Here is a 21,197-nt window from a genome sequence, read left to right on the forward strand (position 1 = left end):
GTTTGCCAGCACACAGTATTTTGGCATTCTCAAGCTAACCTTTCCAACAATTGCTAGAGTAACCACTCAGACACGGAGCAACACTCCTACAAAAAGCTGTCCAGGAGGCACAAGAATTACACTAGTCTGAAGGCTGAAAGGTGCCTTCTGATTGGTAAGTCAGCCGCTTTGGGATGCTGGCTGGGCATACCACCTACTGACATACTTTAGCTTCTATTAAAACATGACTTGAGGGTCTGCAAGAACATTCTTGTAGAAATCATGCATGGGTTTGCTTCGAGTGGGGACTTCACTTAAGGGCCTGCAACTTACAGAGAGGAAAAAAAATGGAAGCTGGGAGGGAAAGAGACAGGTGACCTCCTCAAACTTACACAGCAGTTAAGTGCTAGAACTAAGAACTGATTTCAGATCCTTTTGACCCTTGCTCAATGTCCTATGCCCATACAAGACACACCGCCCCTGTGAATTTTTCAAAGAAAACAGCCACAAGAGGACAGAGAAAAGCTGCACAACAGATTAAACACCATGTCAAGGACTTTCCTGAAAGCCTCTCAGGGCTTTCCATTTGTTTAGCAGACAGCACTTAGAAAGAACTCATAACATCCTCAATAGTAAAGCATCTTACTCAGACATCTGTCTCAAAGCCTGAGTCTTCCTTAACACAAAGTTAATTGTTCCTTAGTACAATCCCTTTAGCTACTTCTGCTTTATCCTTCCCCATGCATCCTCTGCTACAGGTGCCACTGTCAATTTCCCCTTCTCAGAATCCCAAACCACAACATTCCATTCTGTCAAACATCAACATAATTGCATTTCTACCGATGGAAAGCCAGTCACAAGGCATTAAGAGATGAAACTTGACCACAGATCTTCAGCCACCACTGCATACCATCTGAATAGCAATAAAGTAGCAACTTTTCCCCACGCTACTACTTCTAAGTGGGACAGACATGTCTCTAGATGTCTGTAATGCACTACGGCTACTGGTTTAGTGCAGCTTTGATAACAGTCACTTAGTACTGAGTGAAGAGAGTATACGATTCTCCTCTTCAACAGTAGAGAAAACATCCTGGAGACAAAGATGTTTTTTATACTTATTTCCTACCCCCCCAAGAATAAGCGAGCTTTGGTTCTTCTTGTACATCAGAGGTCAAGATGATTGAGACTTGATAACTTAACAAACAAAAGGTACTAGGAAAGCAACATCATTTATTTCTTAGAAGTCACCAACTGTAAATTCCAAATGATAAAAATAATTGACTGAAAAAATATTGTTTTCATTTATAAAGGTCACAAAATCACAGAATATGCCAAGTTGGAAGGGAGTCACAGGGATCATCGGTCCCTACACAGGACCATCCCCAAGAGTCACACCATGTGCCCAAAGAGTATTGTCCAAATGCTTCTTGAACTCTGCCAGGCTTGGTGCTGTGACCACTTCCCTGGGGAGCCTGTTCCAGTGCCCAACCACCCTCTGGGTAAAGAATCTTTTTTTAATATCCAACCTAAACCTAACGAAACCTCAGGCCATTCCCTCAGGTCCTGTCACTGGTCACCAAGAGATGATACAGTCTAGACAGCTTACCCTTTCTGAGTTGGTCTTATAGTATGAGATAATACTACTTAGATAAACTTTAGGTTTAGACATGTTTATATTTTAGATATGCTTGTTTTCTAAACACTCTCCAAGAACTGGATGTTGGAAGCTCAGATGCAGGGCAATTTGCAATCGAGTACCCAAGAACAGTTTAGTGTCACAAATTACAATTATAATTCTCTCCGCTACCCAAAAGAAAAAATCACCACTCCAACACTGAGGACACAGCAGGGATAGCATTTCTTGGATACATACTGCAGCAGGTTTCATTTTTATACATATCTGAAAAATCATACTTGTGAAAAAGGCAGAATAATGAATTCCATATTTTAATCAACACTGAAATAAACCCCATAACCTTACCGAGCAAAATAGCCTTGTCGCCGTTCTTTCTTCTCTTCCTTGGTCTCCATAATTCAGACTCAAATGGGCAAGGTGAGCAGCCAAGCACGATGCTCTTTCTCCCCTCAGTACCTCATATCCAGGCAGCGTCTCCTGTATATAACATTTAAAAACCGGAAGTTCATAAATCAACATGTCAACAACACCTACAAAACCCAACAGGTCGTGGAAATAAAACTGACCCAGTGACAAAGCGAAGTAAAACTTTAACCAGTGTTTGCCATGCAATACCCGTTTAGTATACAATGAGACAAAACCAAATAAATGCACTCAGGCCAGTTTCCCCATCAGCAAAAAAGAGATACTGCAAAGCAGGTAACCCAAAGAGCTGCACCAAGTTCTAAAACTCTGGAAAGATTAAACTACTTGGCACGTTTCTACCAAAACATCTTCAAAGTCTCACGTGTTTCATAGACAGAAGACCAAGAGAAGCTTTGGAAATGTACAGTACACACAGTAAAACCAGTAAGACACGCACTTTATAAAAAATCTGTAAAACAGTGAGAAATCAAGAAGTTTTAAAACAGTGTAAAGGAAGAAAGAGTGACCTACATTCTTTACAGAGGTTTGACTGTTGTCACCAATACAAAAGTTCAAACAAGTATAAGGGAGAAACAAGATGGACCTCCAGCTCTCCAGATGAAATGCAGTCACCTTGAGATAGGCAAGACTAGGGAAGATTATCTAGGTTATCTCAGAAATTAAATAAATAATTAAAAAAAGAGACTAGTAACACTGGCTTTAGACATGAACATCACCACCTCTTGGCAGAATGCCATACTAAGACACTGGGAAACCAGGAGCTGGAAATTTTCAAACTGCTTTATAATTACTGCAATTAAAAATTTGCCACATCTACTCCTGTCCAAGATCCTGCCAAATTTTTTTATCCTCTTTCCCTCTTAAATACATGTTAACCCATCTCAGTTGCTTGTGCACATGCACAAAATAAGTTAACTTTAGAGCTCATTATCGATATTTCAGATTAAGCTCAAACCAGAAGTTACTCCTAAACATTTTAGTTTAATGGGCTGCATAACAAAGAAATGGAAGCCACATAAATCATAGCAAAAGAAGAAAAATTCCTCTGGGACCTAATCAGAGGACCTATTTTTCCCTGCATTAAAAGATCATAAGCTACAAACTACCAGTTGTCAACAAAATAGATAACGTAGCAAAGACAGACTAATCTACTTGAAAAACCCAAGAACATACCATGCTAGATTCTATCAGAAGTACTTGCCACAATTTTCCCTCCTTATTTATAGACGATCAGTCCACAGCAACTGAAGTCTATTGCTTCAAAATGCAGTTTTTCTTACTCATTATGTTTGAATATATCCAGCACATCAAAAGGACTCTAGTCTCTCTGATCTTTACACATCAGGTAGAGTCTTACAGTAATGGGCACTCTTTAAAGGCAAATGTCTAAGACAACTTTGGCTTTATAAAGAGAATACTATTTTATCTCTACAAGATGCAATCTTCAGCTGGACACAGAAACCTACACGACAATAGCATAACAGCAGCATCAAAACAAATTGGCCTGCTTAGATGTTCAGTCTGTATGAAGATACCACATACTTCCTGAGAATTTTAATGCATCTTTATCTTCCCTGTTGGGGCAGGTCCTTAGATCTTCAGAGGATCAGAACTGGTGGCTTTCTTATCACTGCAGTTAGAAGTACAAAAAGTCTTTCAAAGCATACAACTACAACCTATGTACCAAATTACAAAAAGAGTTCAAGGAAAAAGGAACTACTCTTTCCCCTTGGCCTTCACTACACTGTGTTGAGGCATGAGGGCACTCAGGCCACAGCTGAGTCTCATGTTGACACCAAGAACTATCAAATAACCACAAAGCATTGAGATAGTATTAAACCCATGACCACAAGGACAGTGGAACCCATGGAAATGAGAAGAGGGAAGCGGGGAGAGCCCTTCACCTCACTGCAACATGGTCAGCTGGGATGAACAAAGGGAAGAGAGATCTCTCCTCAGTGCCTCATCCAGTGCAAGAGTCAGTGGCATGCTCTTTCCATTCATTCTCTTCCTCTCCCATGATCTACCAATCCCACCTAGGGGAATAACAGCCCTGCCCCGATGGGACTACTGCCCAGGGAGCCAGGAGATGCCCCTGCCTGCCCACATCCCTGTCTGGCCCAGTGCCAGAGAAGCCCCTGGCTGCTTCAGCAAAAAGGGGCATGAAGAAAGAGAGAGGAGGTAGGGCTTAAGCCTGGACCTAACCACAGATGATGCAGGAGGTACCAACACTAAACCAGCAAGGTATGTGTAAGGTTTGCGGTTTGCTTTCATCAACACTAAACAAAGCTTGCAATGACAAGGCCAAGTATGGAGCCTGTTCCTCTCACATCAGCTAAATGCAGATCCAAGTCCTTTCACACAGTGAGGGGGAATAAATCAAGAACTTTAAAAAAAATTAATAATTATAATCATAACAGATGGGCATTCAGAAAATCGGAATGCTATCCAAAGACCAGAAGCAGCAAAGGCATTCAGGAGAATTTGATTTTTTCTTTCACTAATAAAAATATACAGGAACATAATATCCAATTATAGAAAATTTTTACAATAAAATAATTTAACATCAGATCCCACTCTGTTGACTTAAAACTTACTTAGCTCATCTCCCTAGAAGAAACAAAGGTGTTGCTCTAGAAAGGTATATTTAAGTCTGAAAATTATACTTTGAAAATGCAGTACTAGGAAAAGCAAACTGATCAGGAATGCTGACTTCGTAAGTTCTGAGTTTACTTTTTTTGTTGGGAATTTTCATGTACTAGTTGGCTTTAAGAGAGAAAAAAAAAAAAGCCTGAAAGCTAGGAAGTGCAACCTGCAGTAATTGCTACAGAAAACCAGTATTTAGTATTTCTGAAAGGTCCTTTTCATTTTTTAGTTGTTTAAGCAGTAACAGTACAAAAGCCACAATTCCTTTTAGATTGTCACTGACGTGTTAAGATTATACCAAAAAATGCAAACCTACTCCACACTTCCCCCCACCCGCCCTTTGATATCTCCCAAGAAAGAAAGACCAAGTAATCTTTATTAATATTAACTGCTTAAAATGTTATTAATGCTATATGATTAAAATGAATCTTGGTTTCCTGGCAGCTCCTTTCTGGTAGAGATGAAGACTGAATCAGACAGACTGTTAAAAATGTACATATTTGGGGGATATTTATATGCCCAGAGACAGACAACTTACGTATCATGAGTTCAGTGCAAACTCAAATGATGACAAAGCTGATTTTATAGAAATTTCAGGCTGAGTTTAACTCTTTCTACTCTGAAACTGAAACAGTGAAAAGCTTATATTACATGTCTACAGCAATGCTAATTCTTTTAATTTGGCATTTTCAAGAGGAAAGATATTCCTAACGACCAAACAATGCATTTAAGGAAGGATCCAGTTAAAAATTTGCCACTCTCCAAATTTAACCAATGTCAGCACCTGATAACTATATGAAGAAAAGTACAAAATGCATAAAAATATACTGTCCTTTTCAATGTTGGTCCTGTTGTTCTGGATATTTTCATTTATATTTGCTCATTTTTGGATATTTGCTTCGTCTATTTAGTTTTGCCACCAGGGAGTTCTGGGGATGCTACTGAGAGTTTGTAATGAGAGTGGGAATGCTCCAGCAACGCCATAAAAAAAGAACAGAAATTTTAAAGTTAAAATCCAGGGAACAGACTGAGCTCCTGACCATGGATACCCACACCACTTCAACTGCTACCACCCTCCCAAGATCTCCAGAAATGCTGCTTCCAGGTCCTGCTGCCCATCCTGCCACCTGGCTCTGCAGGACAGCAGCCTCCTGTACTGATACATTCAAAGCAGCAGTAGCAGATGCTCTAAGTGTGAGGATAAACAAAGGGAATGAGAACTGTATTTTTGAGGGGAACATTAAAAATAACTAAGTATGTGACTAGAGCACCCTTTAAAGGATGATAAATTTATCAATTTTTCAAAATTATTTTTTCTTCCTTCTCCCTCCCTGCTCAGGCATGAAGAATAATGTACCTGCTACTTGGAGTTTAAGTAGTTTACATTTTCATGAGACAACAAAAAACCCTGCTTGCTGCACTCATGGGTAAGCACCCAGAAATCCTGTTTGCTGGCTCTAAAGCATCAACAATCCCCCAACTGTGGGCATTACTTTGCAAAACCATGCACATGAACAAGAGTACATCCAACAGCACTAGCAATGCAGAAGCTAATGGAGTATCTGATTATTTTTAGAATACTCAGTGGACTTGATGGCTTGTCTCTGACCATCTGTGCCCACTGCAAGTCCTGGAAGGACATACAGAGAAAAAAAAGCATTCAAGATCATGCAGTTCTCTAGATATATTTTTTATGATCCTGTAGAGTCAATATCTCTCAACCTTTCATAAGGTAGGAAAATTATGTAATTCCCTACAACGCAAAAAGGGAAGTGAACTACCAGAAGTACCTCCACATGCTCAAATGAAAGCAGAACAGCAATGTGTGCAAGTATCCTCCCACTAGCTTTAATCCAGCCAGCCTCAATAACTAGCAGTAATGAGAACACGGGAGGAGACTATTTTGACACGGAGACAGTTATTATTTTCTAAGAATTTAAACCGACTAACTTTTAAGACCAAAGCACAGTCTCCATTTTATTTGGCTCTGTGGGCATATTCATAGAAATTACAGCTCAGATCTACAAAAGAAAATAAAAAGCCAGCTCTCTGAGGATCCAGGTTCTGGTGCTCTCTGGTATGGTAACCCATACAATAGTAATTTTTAAATTTTTGCTTCTCTATTATACCTCTGTCTGTGAGACTACAGACAAACATCACCCACATCTGCTCATACCACTGCACACTTCCTTACTATCACCTGCTGTAATACCAACATTCAAAACTGGTCATATTCAGACATGAAGCATTACTAATTATTTGCCTTAGATCTGCAACTCTGTCTTCTTATCAATAACAAGTCTTCTGGGTACATGTGCCAATTCTGACCCTAAAAGATGTACCATGACAGATGACAAGGATTACACCAACAAGTCAATACTAAGACCAAAACCAGAAAAGATATGTATGTAGTACTCCAAAAGCAATATTAAAAATGTCTATCAAGTTGGAAAAATACAAAATTGTAGAACATAACACAGGTATAGAGAAAGAATTTTCAGTGTATTAGATCTGAAACTGAACCCTTGGGGGTTGCTAGCTGTGGCTCCGATAAGCCCAAAGGAGTTGCCAGAGCACTGTGCAGATGCAAATAGGTAAAACCACACACTAAGAAGGTTGTCACACAAACCACCTTTAAACATAAGGTAACAGAAACATGAAAGAAGAGACACTGCTTCTCGGTCATATAAATACAGATGATTAAGCTTCACAAGCCAAACCACCAATACTGATTCTTGCATTCGTTTCAACAGACCTCCCATGTTTAAAGTCAGGAAGGTGAACACACATTCACACTTCAGGAGAAATGCTCAACTTTGCAGCATTTCATTAACGCCTCACTGACTGGACTAACCAGGTTGAGTTTTACTGCTTTTATATTCTGCTAGTGTATTTTATTTGGCACAATAGTAAAGATAAAAGTTTTGGAATAAATACTACAGCATCCCAAGATGAAATGTTAACACAAATGCACAGCCAGCAACGAGGAGAGTAAGCTACAACTCTTTTAGTCTTTTTCTTCAGGCAGAATGACCCAGAAAAAAGTGGGATTGGAAGCTTTCAGGAAAGCACCTAGCACAAGCAAATAAAACACAGCACAGACTTAATGTATTAAGTTGGATTGGTAAAATAATTGTTTATTCTAAAGTTATCTTAAGACAAATATGGAATTATTTTAATAGAATTATATAGACACATTATAATCACCATGTGAATAGTAATGTTACTTCTAAAACATTAATAAGCTCTATAAAGAAGTTGCAGTTCGTTACACATAACTGAAGGGTGTTAAACTAACCTAGGAGAGCCTCTCCACTGGAAGCTGAGGCTGATGACTCAACCCTTGCTTAGGTGAATGACCCTTATTCATGCCTTTAACCTTTAATATTTACTCCTGTCACATTATTTCTTGTAACAAGGGTACACTCTTAAAATCCAAAAAGAATTAAAATGCATCAATTAAGGGACTGAAAATAAATCTGTATGCAGAAGCAATTTCTAGACTTCTTGCTCATATTAAACACAGAACAGCATCACAATTCCTGTGTTACCAAATGGAGAGAAAAAAAGAGATTCGATATGGCTATTTGCATGCTGTGGACCCTCAAGGACAGATAAGATCTGGAGATAAGACAGGCAAAGAAAACAAATACTCTTGCTCTTGAGGAATACAGTACAATGTTTAGGAGGTTATTATCCCCCCTACAGTGATATAGTAAGCTAATGGTCCAAGCATTTTCATTCCCTATTAATGAAGTAAGAACAGGTTAAGTTTAGATCACCTTCAGCTCCCCAACTGGATCTGCAACAGTCTGTCCACATGAACAAAGTTCAAATAACAAAACTTGATTCAGCTCCAAAGAACTCTCCACACAAATTACTCCTGTCTAGCTTGGGAAGAGACTTTTACCCACTAACTCAACCTGTCACATTTAACACAGAATAAAGAGAAGCATAAGACCTACCAGAAATTCCACATCACCAGTGAAGTTGTCAAGAGACAAAAACATCCAGATTCACTCTTCCCTCACAGGCAGCTGAACATCACCAGATGTATTTTCCATAAGGAACACAATGTATTTTACTGTTTAACTCAGCTGCAGTTGCTAGACAGAAACTGGTTACAAAACAGAACATAAACTATTAACAGAGAGAGTGCTATGCCATCTCAAATGTAAAAGTGCAGTGCCATTGGAAATCAGGCCACTTGGGAAGATTTTGATTTTTAGGTCAACAAGAACACTGTTGCAGATGTTTTAAAACAATTAATACTTTCATTTTCTTGTTTATCCTGTTTCAACCCACCCCAATTCAATCAAGCATCAAGTCCAAGCCCTCTGAATCCTGCGGCTTCTTATGCTCACACTCTAGAGGTATACACAGTATTACCCTCTACAACTATCTGAAAAGAGATGGGGGTCGGCCTCTTCTTTCAGGGAACTAGTGATATGACAAAGGGAAAAGGCCTTAAATTGCACCAGTGAAGGTGCAGGTTGTATATTAGGAAATATTTCTTCACTAGAATAGTGGTTAAGCATTGGAACATACCCCCCAGGAAAGTGGTAGAATCACCATCCCTGAAGTGTTGAAAAAATGAGCAGACATGGCACTTTGCAATATGGATTCGGTAGAAGGTTGGATTTGATGATCTTGGAGGTCTTTTGCAACCTTAATGACTCTGTGATTCTGTGAACTAGAGAAGGATGCAGTTTACCATATCCAGCGAGGTAAGATGGATCACTGTTCCCTTACCTCTCCCTAGAGCATGCAGACATATACACAAAGGACTTTTTATGTAGGCACTTCCCAGCATTCAACTAAAACACCAAATATTTACCATTTTCTACAATCCAAAAAAAATTATAAACACTCAACATATCAACTAGCATTTAGGCAATCTGCTTAGCACTACCTTGCTGATTTGTCACTTGACACCATCATGTTCCTTGCTCATAACAACTTCTAATTTCATGATCTGTTTAGTATTTCAAAGAAAGCCTGCATATCTGTTTTGACAAGGTCAAAACACATGCATAAAGATAACCACATCACTCCCAGACCCAAGGAATTACAGGTTCTCTACCAGGTTTATAAGTGACACGATCAAGTCCTCCTTAGATTCCCCTCTCTGAACCAAGCAAAGGGAGAGAAGCAGTGAACAGAAAGTCACTCCATCCTCACCGTTCCTACACAGTGGTATGTTACAAGAGCAAGTCAGGTAGCAAACAAATTCAGCCAACCACTTGGGGCTCCCTCCGTGCCAGGTGAGCAACCAGAAGAACTGTCCTACACCCCATAGTTAGAATGCTGCTAAAGGCCACTGAAACCAGAGTGTCACATATTGCAGCCTGGCTACACACCAGAGTTGTTTCTATGAATTAGCTTACACAGGCCTCGAGTGCGATTTGCACGGGTAAAACAGCAGCATCATGGCAGACAACATACAGCAAATGTCCTTTGGTGATAAAGGGGACCCTGATCAGCCAAAGGAATTGGGTTTCCATTCATCTGTCTAAGGCTGTTAACATACGTCCCTGCAACAAGCAGCTGTCAGTTTCAAGTATTACTGCCCTTCGCCTTCCTCCCTTTCACTTACTTCAGCTGCTTGCTACCACTTCACCCAAAATTTCCACAGAGATGACTTGCAGAAGACTCAGCAAAAGTGGCTCTGTGTCTGTACTTCCGTTTATATCCTACCATGCCAGCTCACGCCCCCTTCCAGTGGGCTTTGCTGCACATGGATGAACTGTAGGCACACTCTCACTTGTGCCACAGAAAGCAGAACTGCAGGAGAAAGCTTGGGCAGTGACTTTGTTCAGGAGGCATTAGCAACCACATACTTGGAAAGATGAGTGCTGTGGAGACCTACAGCCAGCATTCCCGAGATGAGAAACAGGCTACGAAAGACAAATAAATGCATGATCTCAGTTTCACAGCAATCTTGCTCTCTCTCTTCTCAGTTCTTTTCTCACAAGCACAAGAAAGGCATTGATACCAAAAGCAAATAAAGCTCAGAGCCAAAAGAGATTGGTGATTGAAGAGTCACTTAAGCCACAAAGATGCGGCTCTATGCTTGGCACAAATACCTGTACCATCAATCCCAGGGTACCATAAATCACCTTCTACTTACAATTAGCTTACGTCCCAAAATGCTTAAAGTCAGGTTTATATTTGCAAATATATCCATTGTACTCAATGAGACTTGTTAAACATGTTCTCAGTGCTTTACAGAGTAAGACAAGGCAACAAGAAAGATTTAAAATATGAACAAACTCATCAGCACTAGAACTGGTCACTGTTTTTTAGGTCAAGCACATTTCCAGCCATATTCATAATCATGCTGTGAAAATTATGGGAAATGTTTCTTTAAAAAGTACCCATCATTCTCAGGTTCTTAGAAAAAGAACCTCACATCAACAGGCCAATGACACTACACTGTGAAGGATTAATATTTAAATACTGTGTTACTTCAGAAAAGCAACTAAAGACACAAATTTTAAGTTTCAGCTCAACAGTCCTTTTTACAATTGACCCTGACTCATGCAAATTCCACGCCATGCCTTTTTCTCTGTCATCTATCTCCCAGCCGAGAAGCAAAGGAGCTGAAGAGTGGGGGCACAAAGGAGTCTCACAGTAATGCAATGCAAATGTTTTCCTATCTGAAACACTGTTAACAGAACCAAAATGCCAGGTTTCCATAGCAACCTGAACAGTGTCACATTGCATACTCTGTACATCAAGTAACATATTGAACAGTTTACTTGTAACACAAAATCCTGTACATTTGTAATGTACAAAATCAACACTGGAAACCTTCACTGTTTCCTTTTCAATTGCTTAACCTGCAACATTTATTGCATTTATTGTCTCTTGAGTGTGACCCTGTACTACACCAGCACATGCAGCTTCACAGGTGCTCTGATGTTGGCACCATTAGGTGCATTAAAATTACAATGATAAACCGTAAATGAAACTCTCTCCCTGCTGCATAAACTGAAGCCTGTAAGAGCAGCAATGTTTCTAATTATTTCCTTCCTCCTTGCACATTCCTTTACGCATTAGGTAAGAGAAAGTGATTTAGTTTCTTGCTTTTCTGAAACATCGTTAAAATCTTTTTTATCTTACCATTTTTCCTTCCTCCATCTCCAGATTCCTGTAAACAACTACACATAGTTTCTGGCCTTGCAACAAGAGCCACCTTGCACTATATACAATGCAAAAACTCCCCTCTCAAATAGAATTCCCCTCGCTATACACCAGAGCACAGACACATTGACCTACTAATCAGAGAGTCTCTCTTCGAAGACCTGCTTTTTTGTTTCCAGAAACAGAAAAGTTCTTCTTGCTTTTCTGTGTTCTGAGCATTCATGCACAGCTGTCTGTTCAAAATTATTACAGTAAATAAAGTTAGTAGCCTATTTCTATGTATGCAGAAAAGACAGTACAACAGAAAGATTCATACAAAACAGTTATATGATATCCTTTCTTCAGCATATCTAATCTGGTTGTTATTTGCTCAACTCTTGGATGTGTTCAGTCAGGGACATGGTTCAGGGCTTCATTAAACAACAAAGAAGTTAAAGATACACTTAAATTAAGATTGAGTACTGTTGCATAAAAAACAAGTGTAGAAATTTTCTGGTAACACAGTAGCAGTATATATTTTACTTTCAGCTTACTCATGTGTTTTAAACATTTTATTGAATAGAGGTGCTCTTGTTGAACAAAACAGACTGATTTTGAAACTAAAATTTGAACATCTTACAGTGACAGTATCAACAAAGTAACTCAGGATGCTGAAGCTAGATATTTCTTCTTTCTGGGAAAAAAAATACAAAACAAACATCACAAACTCAGAAAATCTGACAAATAACTGTGGAAAGTGTATTACCCCAGAGCTAGATTCCTAGAATCAAGGATCATTTAAGTTGAAAGATCTTTAAGGTCATCAAGTTTAACCCTAAACCTACCTGTTTAACCTACCTACCTATTCTTGTCAATAATTATTACAGGACCTAGGATTAAAATGCACTCATCAATCTCAAACCCATGGTTGGACTAACCTAATGAACAAGTAACACCTGGAGTAGCTTCCACAGGTCAAAATTGCTTTTCTGAGCTATCTGCTTGCTGGACTCAGGGAAGTATAAAAAAAAAAAGAAAAATAAGAATAAAAAAAAAAACGTGAAAAGAAGCAGGAAAAAAAGATACGTTTCAAGGCCAGACAATGTAAATTCCAGTTTATGACACAGTATGTTGTCACGCCAGAGCCTTTCAGTGAGAAAATAATCCACAGCTCTTTCATCACAGAACTCACAACAAATAGTATATGGCATGAAGAAGAAATAAAAACTTAAACAACAGTTGCAAAACACAGTACAAGGTAACACTTTTTATTTTAAATGCAATATAATGCTGACTGCAAAGGAGTTAAGAGTTGAAGACTGTACTCCATACTGAATGTGAAGTCCTGATTCCAGCTGACATCCACGGAAGTCTGATTGTTTACAAAGTTTTTGGATATTATAAGAAAACCAAACCAGAACAACAACAACAAGAACTAACAGAAAAAAAACCCCACAGTCAGAAGACAGGCTTTTGAAGGACTGTAACCATTTACGAAGGGATGATGAGAATTTTGCCCAAGAAATAAATTTGGTAACTTGAAGCCCTTACATTCCAAACCCTACGCTGGTCCACATGACAGTTACCAAGTACAAAGAAATACATGTCTCCTCAGAAGGACCTTAAAATCAGGTTTGCTGCTACAGGGGGCCCCCTTCAGCTCCACCACCTTTCCTTTTGCAAACCTTCTTGGCTTTCCACTGCCATTTGCACACACTACCCACCACACTCTTCAATTATGACTCGTTCCTAAAGCAGCAGGGTCCCATTCTGCAAGGAGCAGGGTCACTCTGCTCTGCCAGGTCTGGGTCTACATTTCCTTCCCAGGAGGAAAACAAGGAAGGGAACGCATCTTCTGTGCTCTTCTCATAAACTTAATCTGAAGCGCATCCAGAGTTGAGCAGAAGGGCAAGGAACAATGCTCCTGGATGCAGTGTTTTTCCCGCAGCTCACCATCCATGGAGCCCAGGAGAACCCTCCAATACATAAGGTCTCATTGATTCCTGGGGTTCATGTTACTTGCTCTTTCCAAACTCCCTGTAGGAGATTTATGATTTCTTGTACTTGCTGTACCGTTTTGGTTTCAAGATCAGTTTCTAGTCCCCTTTCCCTAAACCTGCTTGTTACCTGCGAGGCTCAGCCTGGGACTGGGAACTACCAGAGTAGGGCTCAGAAAAGGACATAACCAGTTGACAAAACACTGAAACTTACTTCTCACGCAATAGGGTCAGGTGCACAGTGTCAACAGAGCAGGAGAAAAGAAAACTAATCTTCATCTCCTTAATCTCTTTTCATGACAACCGATGTGTTAGTTATACTAACAGAAATGATGCATTACAAACAGAATCCAATTTTCAAAACAAATAACCCACTTAAAAATTTGCCCACTGACTGATCAGTTAGCAGCAGAGCTCTATTTTAAGGAATCTAGAACTCCTGATAGAAGTGAACAAATAAGTCCCGATGAGCAACCACATCAGCACTAGCCCAATAAAGGAGATTTTATTTTCCATCCTGTATTACCATAGCAGGACACAAATGTAGATGTCACAAGAAGTTCTTGCCTAGCCTTTGTACAGTGATGTGATGCTACCCTCTATTCATTCCAACCACAAGGCATACCTAACCAAAGAAACAATTACCTGCAAATCAAATTAAATTGCTTCAGCTGATACCTAACCACAAAGACTGAAGAACTCAGCCTTAGCACAGAGCCACCCTTGTCATTCCTTTATGGTTCTGGATTCACCTCTTAACTGCCCTGATGACTACTCAGGCTGCTTGCAACTTGACCCCTATATCTGGGTGGCAAAGGGACTTTCATGCTCATCAGCTGTTGCAAAGCTGTTAATCATCTGGACCAGATCTGCACAAGTGACTGGCTCACAGCAGGCAAAGTCAGTCTTTCACCACATACCTGGGCACATTTCAGCACACAAAGTAAAAGTTTTACCTCCTTGGTTCTCCACCCATTGTCACCATGATGTCATGACTCACACCACACATCTAGTGGACAACACCGGCACTTCAGTTTTTGAAGCTGGGACAGATGGCATGGCCTGGATTTTATGTCATGGGTTATCACATCTCCTACCTTTGGCAGTCTTCAGCAGCTTCAGTGAAAAAGGTTTGATCCAGGATGGAAAAAAAAGGGAGTACAAAAAGTCAAACATTGCTCATATCAGTGAAGAATTTATTTTTAATATATATTCTAAATATCACGCAAGCAATCTTCATATGTAAAATTATTATACACTTCAATGCTTCTGCGAAGAAAGTATAATGGAAAAACTCAAGCCACTCTCTGGCCTACAAAGTTTTGCCACAATTGCTACAGCTACCAAATCCATACAGATTAAACCCAGCTTTAACAGAAGTGCCCAGATCTTTGGTATCAGTACAGCTACTTAAAAAGCATTATGGAAATGCTGCTTCTTAAGCTGAGTAAAATAAAGCCCTTGCCACCAGACTAAAGCATTACTTGACCATGAGATAGTTAACTACAGCAACAGCCTAATGCTACCTACTGCATTTGTGCACAGTGACTACTGACACAGCATCCAAGCACTGCCAAGCCACTGACAACACCGAGTTGTTCCTTGTAGCATCTCCTCCAAAGTAACAACCTAAGCAGACTCAAGTATTTCTGCAATCACAGCATCACCTGATCTGGCAGGAAGCCATTCACACCTCTTCCCTTCGGAATGAAGGTGGCAGTGATACTTCATAAATATTCATACTTCTTTCTATCCTCTGCATTACCTTAGAGTATTTCAAAGGAAAACAAACCAGAAAATAAGACAGATGGCATGTGGGACAGAAAGCAGAAAAAAACCAGACAGGAGTAGCAGCAGATAGAGAGAGCACTGTTAAAAAAAGGTTAAATTCACTTGAAAGAATGAGTCAGGGAATAAATTACCTTTTCTTAAGATGAGTTCAAGGAAGCAACAGCTCTCACTGTGAACTTCTGTAAAACAAAGCTGTGATTTCCTCTAACTGATGCACCAGGACAGCTCTTTGCCTGGGGAGTCTTAGACTTTGGGGAAATGGCTCTCCTATCTACAGAAACACTATGGAAGATATTAAAATCAGTCACTAATGAGTGAGACTACAGTAAGAAATGTTCCTTTATAGAAATTATATAAAAATCTTTTAAATTCTCTAAGTGAACAAAAAATGAAACATAAACAATACTAATTTGACACTATAACCAAAAGATAAACACATATCTTGCCTGTATAAACAGGTATAACTTCCCTGCTCAGCTTGGATGCTTTCTGTTCCTGTAAATCAGTTTGATGTTACCATTACTTAAACATGATGGGTAGTCATAGAGCCTGCATGTCAAGAAGGATATTGGAAAAAAACCCTGTAAAACGTACAGAGTAGCCATAAGAAAGGCAACAAAAGAAAAAAGTGGCACCTCAGTGGGATCTACACATAGCATATCGAAGAGGAGGCCTAATGCTTAATTACACCTTGGGAGTACTTCAGGGCATAGAAAAACTGAGAGCAGGGAACAGCTTCACCTACCTGACAGGGCACTGGACCACACAACACAAGGAATTTGAGGCATGCAACTCAAAGCACAGCTCACCTCTTAAGATAAATAACAATCAGAAAGGCTTAGTGAGATCATGATGAGTACTGCATACATTGAAAGTTCCAAGTCTAAGCCAGAAGTCTTCCTAAAGGATAAACTGTGGTTCCAGGACAAGTCATTAAGTCTCAAGTACATGCAAGTCACCAGGATGCTATATGGTACTGAGCAGAAATACTGGTACTGTTTCTCCAAGCTTGGTTAGAGACTGGGAGCAGCTCAGGTGCAAAAGTGAAGTACTGCACCTGGAGTAACTCACCCTTCTGAGCACTTAACTACCACCTTCTGCAGTGCAATGCAACCCACTGGAAATACCAACAGACTCCAGGACGCCTGCCTGCACCCTGCCCTTGCAGGCAAGCAGAGCAAAGACTGCAGATACACAACTACAGCCCCATGAAGCATTGCAGTGCGCTGCCCACCCCAACATTGAGCAAACTGTTCCTAACACACACCTTCCAGCAGCAGCAGAACTACTCATACCCACCTGATGTTTTGACCAGGAACAAAGACATACAGATTTCTGCTTACAGTCAGAAGGGTTTGCAAAGAAAAGGGGGAGGGGGAGAAAAAGAATACTCCTATGTATATGTTTAATATATCAACCTGAAACATTATGTTTTGGGGGAAAATATAAAACCTCTAGCCTGCTGTGAATTTTGTCACTGCCTCATTTCATAAATCTGGCTAAGGAAAAATGACAAGGAAATAAGAATTTAAAAAGAAAAAAAAGGGAGGAGAGGGAATAAAAACAAAGACTTGTTTCTCCTACCCTGCTTTACTTCCTAGTCAAAGGAGGTCACCTAAGTGAGTGCTTTTAATGCTGACTTCATTGAAACATAGAATTATATTTCCTCTTTTTGGGGAAGCAATCTTAACCCCCAGGACAAACTCACAGCAGCAGCAGCGTGACTTCTGCATTTCCTTCCATGAGGGTACAGATCCCCAGGCCCAGCTCCCTCAAATGAGAAGGCACCAACTGTGTGGCAGGTGGCCATCCCCACTGTCAATAACTCCACCAGCAGGTGGGTACCTCACTAAAACAAGAGCTGCACCCATAAAGCCTTAGAATTTTTTGGCTTATTGATCACGATGAGGAAGCAATTTGTCAGTTTGCTGCTTCTTGGCTGATGACACTGGATTCACTCCAGAAGTGCCAAGGACTACTGCAGCTGCACTGGGCAGCACCCGCTGAGACAGAGGACACAAGCCCGGTTCCAGAAAGGTAGTTTTACCATTTTTCTCAACACTGGTTATGTTCCAGCTTTCCTTCCATGCCTACTAGATAGCAAAGAGAAATTGAGTCCCTTTGTCCCTTATTTCCATAATTATTGTTTGTGAGTACTTCCAGCTGCCTGGTGGGCAATTTCTTGTGTCAGATCATGCTGCAGAGGCTCATACTAATTTCCCACCCAAATGTGTGACTGCACGGAGTCACTCTGGCTGCAGTACCTATCCATAGGATTCTCATGATTTGTTAATTATCTTTTTGAAAAAATGTTATTCTCCAACCCAAATCACTCTCAAGTGAATTCACTTCTGTTTGAATAGAGGGGCTTATTCCCTAACACCGTAAGAGATTTTCAAGCTGTCCCCTGAAGTCAGGGCCAACCTCCAGCCAACTTTAGTCTTTCAAAATCCTGGATAAGCAAAGCAACAAAGCCTATACAACAAGACAAGAACTGTTCCAATCAATTCTAACTCACTTCAACTCCAAAGGGAATCACTTATCATTTTGGCGGTAGATGTGACAAATCCAAATGGAAGTGGGGCCACTGGTGCAATGAGAACAGGACACTGGGCAAAGGCCAGGAGTGAAACCCAGAGACTGCCTCATAACTAACTTGGACAAATCAGATGTTCTAGAAGTGTTTCTTCTTCATAATAATATGCAACAAGAAAAAAAGCAATTTAATTTAAATGAAGCAGAGAATTTCTCTCCAAGCCCAAGATTTTGATCCATTATTTAAAAACAAAAACAAAAAAGAGGGAAAGGCATCAGACAGCATTTTGGCTACAAGCATCTGCTTCAAGACAACTCTTCACAGGACCAACCTTACTTGACTATTCAGGTCTTTAAAACATTTTCGGTTTATTTATGGACATTTTCCAGGTAAAAGCATAAAAGAGAAAGCAGTCTAAAATGCACTGTGACTTATATGTTTTTAACCATGACTTACAGTTAAAGATATATATTCCCGATAAAGTAATTTTAATTCAGAAAACATATATTCACACATAATTTCTTGGCATTTTCTATTGCCTTCTCCATTAATTTTCTGAAAGTCTGTGTGTGTATACATAACCGTCCAACAGAACAACATCAGTAAATTATTATTTCCACACTATGTAAACATTCGCTGATAAAATATACTGGCAAAGTTCATCAACATGCATTTTTAAGTATCACACAAACACAGGCCCTTAGGCTGTTTCACAGGATTTGAGGCAAACCATAATGGATTAATGGGCACCTACACATCTTAAAAGTCCACCATTGTGCGTTAATACAAGAAATGTATGACTACTTAATGAGAGAACAATAATTGTAGCATGTAAAGTAAACACATGCTAAAAGCCCGTTATTGAATGGAAGTGTTCATCATCTCATTTCATCACCTAGGGGACAAGCAGTTACTGACTGCATCCTTTAGCGCCATAATATTGCTAACACACCACTCAAGACACAAGTATGCCCCTCCACCCCAAAACCAACTCTGAAGTACTGTATGATGAGGTACAAGGAAGAAAGTCCATTGCACAGATTAGAGACAAAAATCAATCACCGACACACCTCTAGCACCGCAGTACTTCTTAATAACGACAACCTAAGACTATAAATTAAGAGAAGCAGAGAGAGACAGAGCGAGAGAGAGCCTGGAACATTCCAGTAAATCATCCAAGACCTGGCGAGGGAGGACATCAATGAGGTTCGAAGCCGTGAAAGCCGTCAAAGCGCCCCTCAGCAGTACCGGCTGGTCAGCGGCGGCCGCAGAGCCCAGCGCTGGTCCCCAGACAGCCCCGGCCGCCGCCCCGGCCCCGCACGGCCCCGCACGGCCCCGCCGCGCCCGCAGGGCCGCCCCTCACCTCCCGCGCAGCGGTGCCGGGCTGGCTCCGCGCACCGGCGAGCGGGCAAACAAACAGCTCCTCCGCCACCACAGCGCCCTGTCCACGCCCCGGCCGGGAAACAAGGCCGTGACCGAGCAGCCCCGCCCGCCCCGCGGCCCCTCGGCAGGGCACGGGCAGTCACACCGACCTGCGGGCGGGCGGCATGGCGGGCCCGCGGCCCAGCGGCGGCGGGAGCGCTCTGCGAGGGCTCCGCCGCTCCCCGCTCTGCCACAGCGCCGTCGGCCCCGCCGCGCCCCCGCGGCTCCGCCCCGCCCCGACGGTCCCACCTCCCTTCGGCCCCGCCCGGCCCCAGCGGACCGCGCTGGCCCCGCCGTCGGCGGGCGGGAGCCGCGTTCATTGCCTCGGGAGCGGGGTCGTACCGGCGCACGCTCCTCCTGGGCTTCACGGCCTTCAAGCCCTATCCTGGGGAAAGGGGTCGGTCTGCGGGGCCAGAATAAGTCCTACGAGTTAGGCGTGTTTCTTCATACAGCCTGAGCGCCAGTGTGTGCCTCTAAAGAGGAGTTTTCTCAAGGGCAGTACTAAAAACAAAACAACCAGTTTTGGAAATTAAGGTTAACCAAAGCCTTTAGATCCGTGGGAAACTGAAACGCCTGCAAACTTCATCTGCTGTTTCTGCACTGCCAGCAAGTAGGCTTCTTCACCCGACCCCCAAAAAACACCATCTGCTATAGCTACCAGAAACTACATTCCCTTACCCGAGGTAACTCCAGGTAACCATTCTAGATATTTGCGGCTAGCCTAAACAAGATCTAGCTGCTTATTTCTTCCTTCGGTCAGTAACCAGCTCTAAAAGGCTGAAAGCTTAGGAGAAGGCCAAAAAGGCATTGTAACATTAAATCCTAAATTCCACAAGACAAAAGCCAGAAGATAGGCAGACACCTGCATAAATGAAAAAATGACACATATACATGGAGATGCTAAGAGAGTATGTCAAAATAACAAGTGGTGTGCAGGTGTCTCAAGTATAATTTTACCAGTTATAATGTTACAAACCCAACAAATTCTAATTTTAAGTAAGAGAGATATTTGTCAGAGGCCTATTTTTTAATTTAACAGCTGCTTAAAGATCCATTTTGAAAACATATGTATCATTTTCAGGACAAAATGCAACTCCAATACAGACACACAGCCATCTCCCACCACTGCCATTACCCTATTCATAGCATATGCTTGCTACCACTCAGTTTCAATACTGGGACAACAACTGCCTCAACTCCTCCACTAAATTTGCTGCTAAAATTGAAGTTTCCATCTGATTTTTTTTTTAAACTGAAACAGTGCATTTTACAAGACAAAAATCTGCTTTAAAACATAGTCTCCTGCTTAGAGGATACATTTTGATCGCATACTGCAGCTACTACATCTTATATCTATATTATTACCAGGCAAAAGATGGACAAAACCAAAGTTACATTGGTTAAAATTTCAAATACTTCACTAGCACACAGGTTCTCTACCACCACACAGAAGAAAGGGGCCCTGCTCTCAGTTACTCTTCCAGCAGTGCTTAGATAACAAAATCAGAGGAAGAAAAGAGGAAGATAACAAAAGAGGAAGAAAACTGCAGTACTATTTACCCAACTTCTTTTGCCAAATTGCAGAAACTATGAAGCCCTATCCATCAAAGTAGTGGAAACCCTAATTATCTCTTAGCTG

At 41.0% G+C, this 21,197-nt stretch overlaps 1 protein-coding gene across 8 annotated transcripts in view; it reads right to left on the reverse strand.

Annotated features, from left to right (window-relative positions):
• The window catches only part of NCOA7 (nuclear receptor coactivator 7), a 91,134-nt gene that overhangs the window by 64,025 nt on the left and 5,912 nt on the right, over positions 1 to 21,197 (reverse strand). For 3 of the 8 annotated variants that reach the window (XM_032682092.1, XM_032682090.1, XM_032682096.1), the window contains exon 3: positions 1,961 to 2,092. In XM_032682092.1, coding sequence (XP_032537983.1) covers positions 1,961 to 2,010 — 50 coding nt within the window. In that variant the 5' untranslated portion in view covers positions 2,011 to 2,092. Of the gene's footprint in view, positions 1 to 1,960; positions 2,093 to 15,731; positions 15,883 to 19,318; positions 19,433 to 19,499; positions 19,618 to 19,668; positions 19,758 to 21,197 lie in introns of those variants that run through there. The other 5 variants (XM_032682093.1, XM_032682097.1, XM_032682091.1 and 2 more) reach the window with 4 other exon arrangements.

This window comes from Chiroxiphia lanceolata, chromosome 3 (assembly GCF_009829145.1).
Source record: "Chiroxiphia lanceolata isolate bChiLan1 chromosome 3, bChiLan1.pri, whole genome shotgun sequence".
Lineage (NCBI taxonomy): Eukaryota > Metazoa > Chordata > Aves > Passeriformes > Pipridae > Chiroxiphia > Chiroxiphia lanceolata.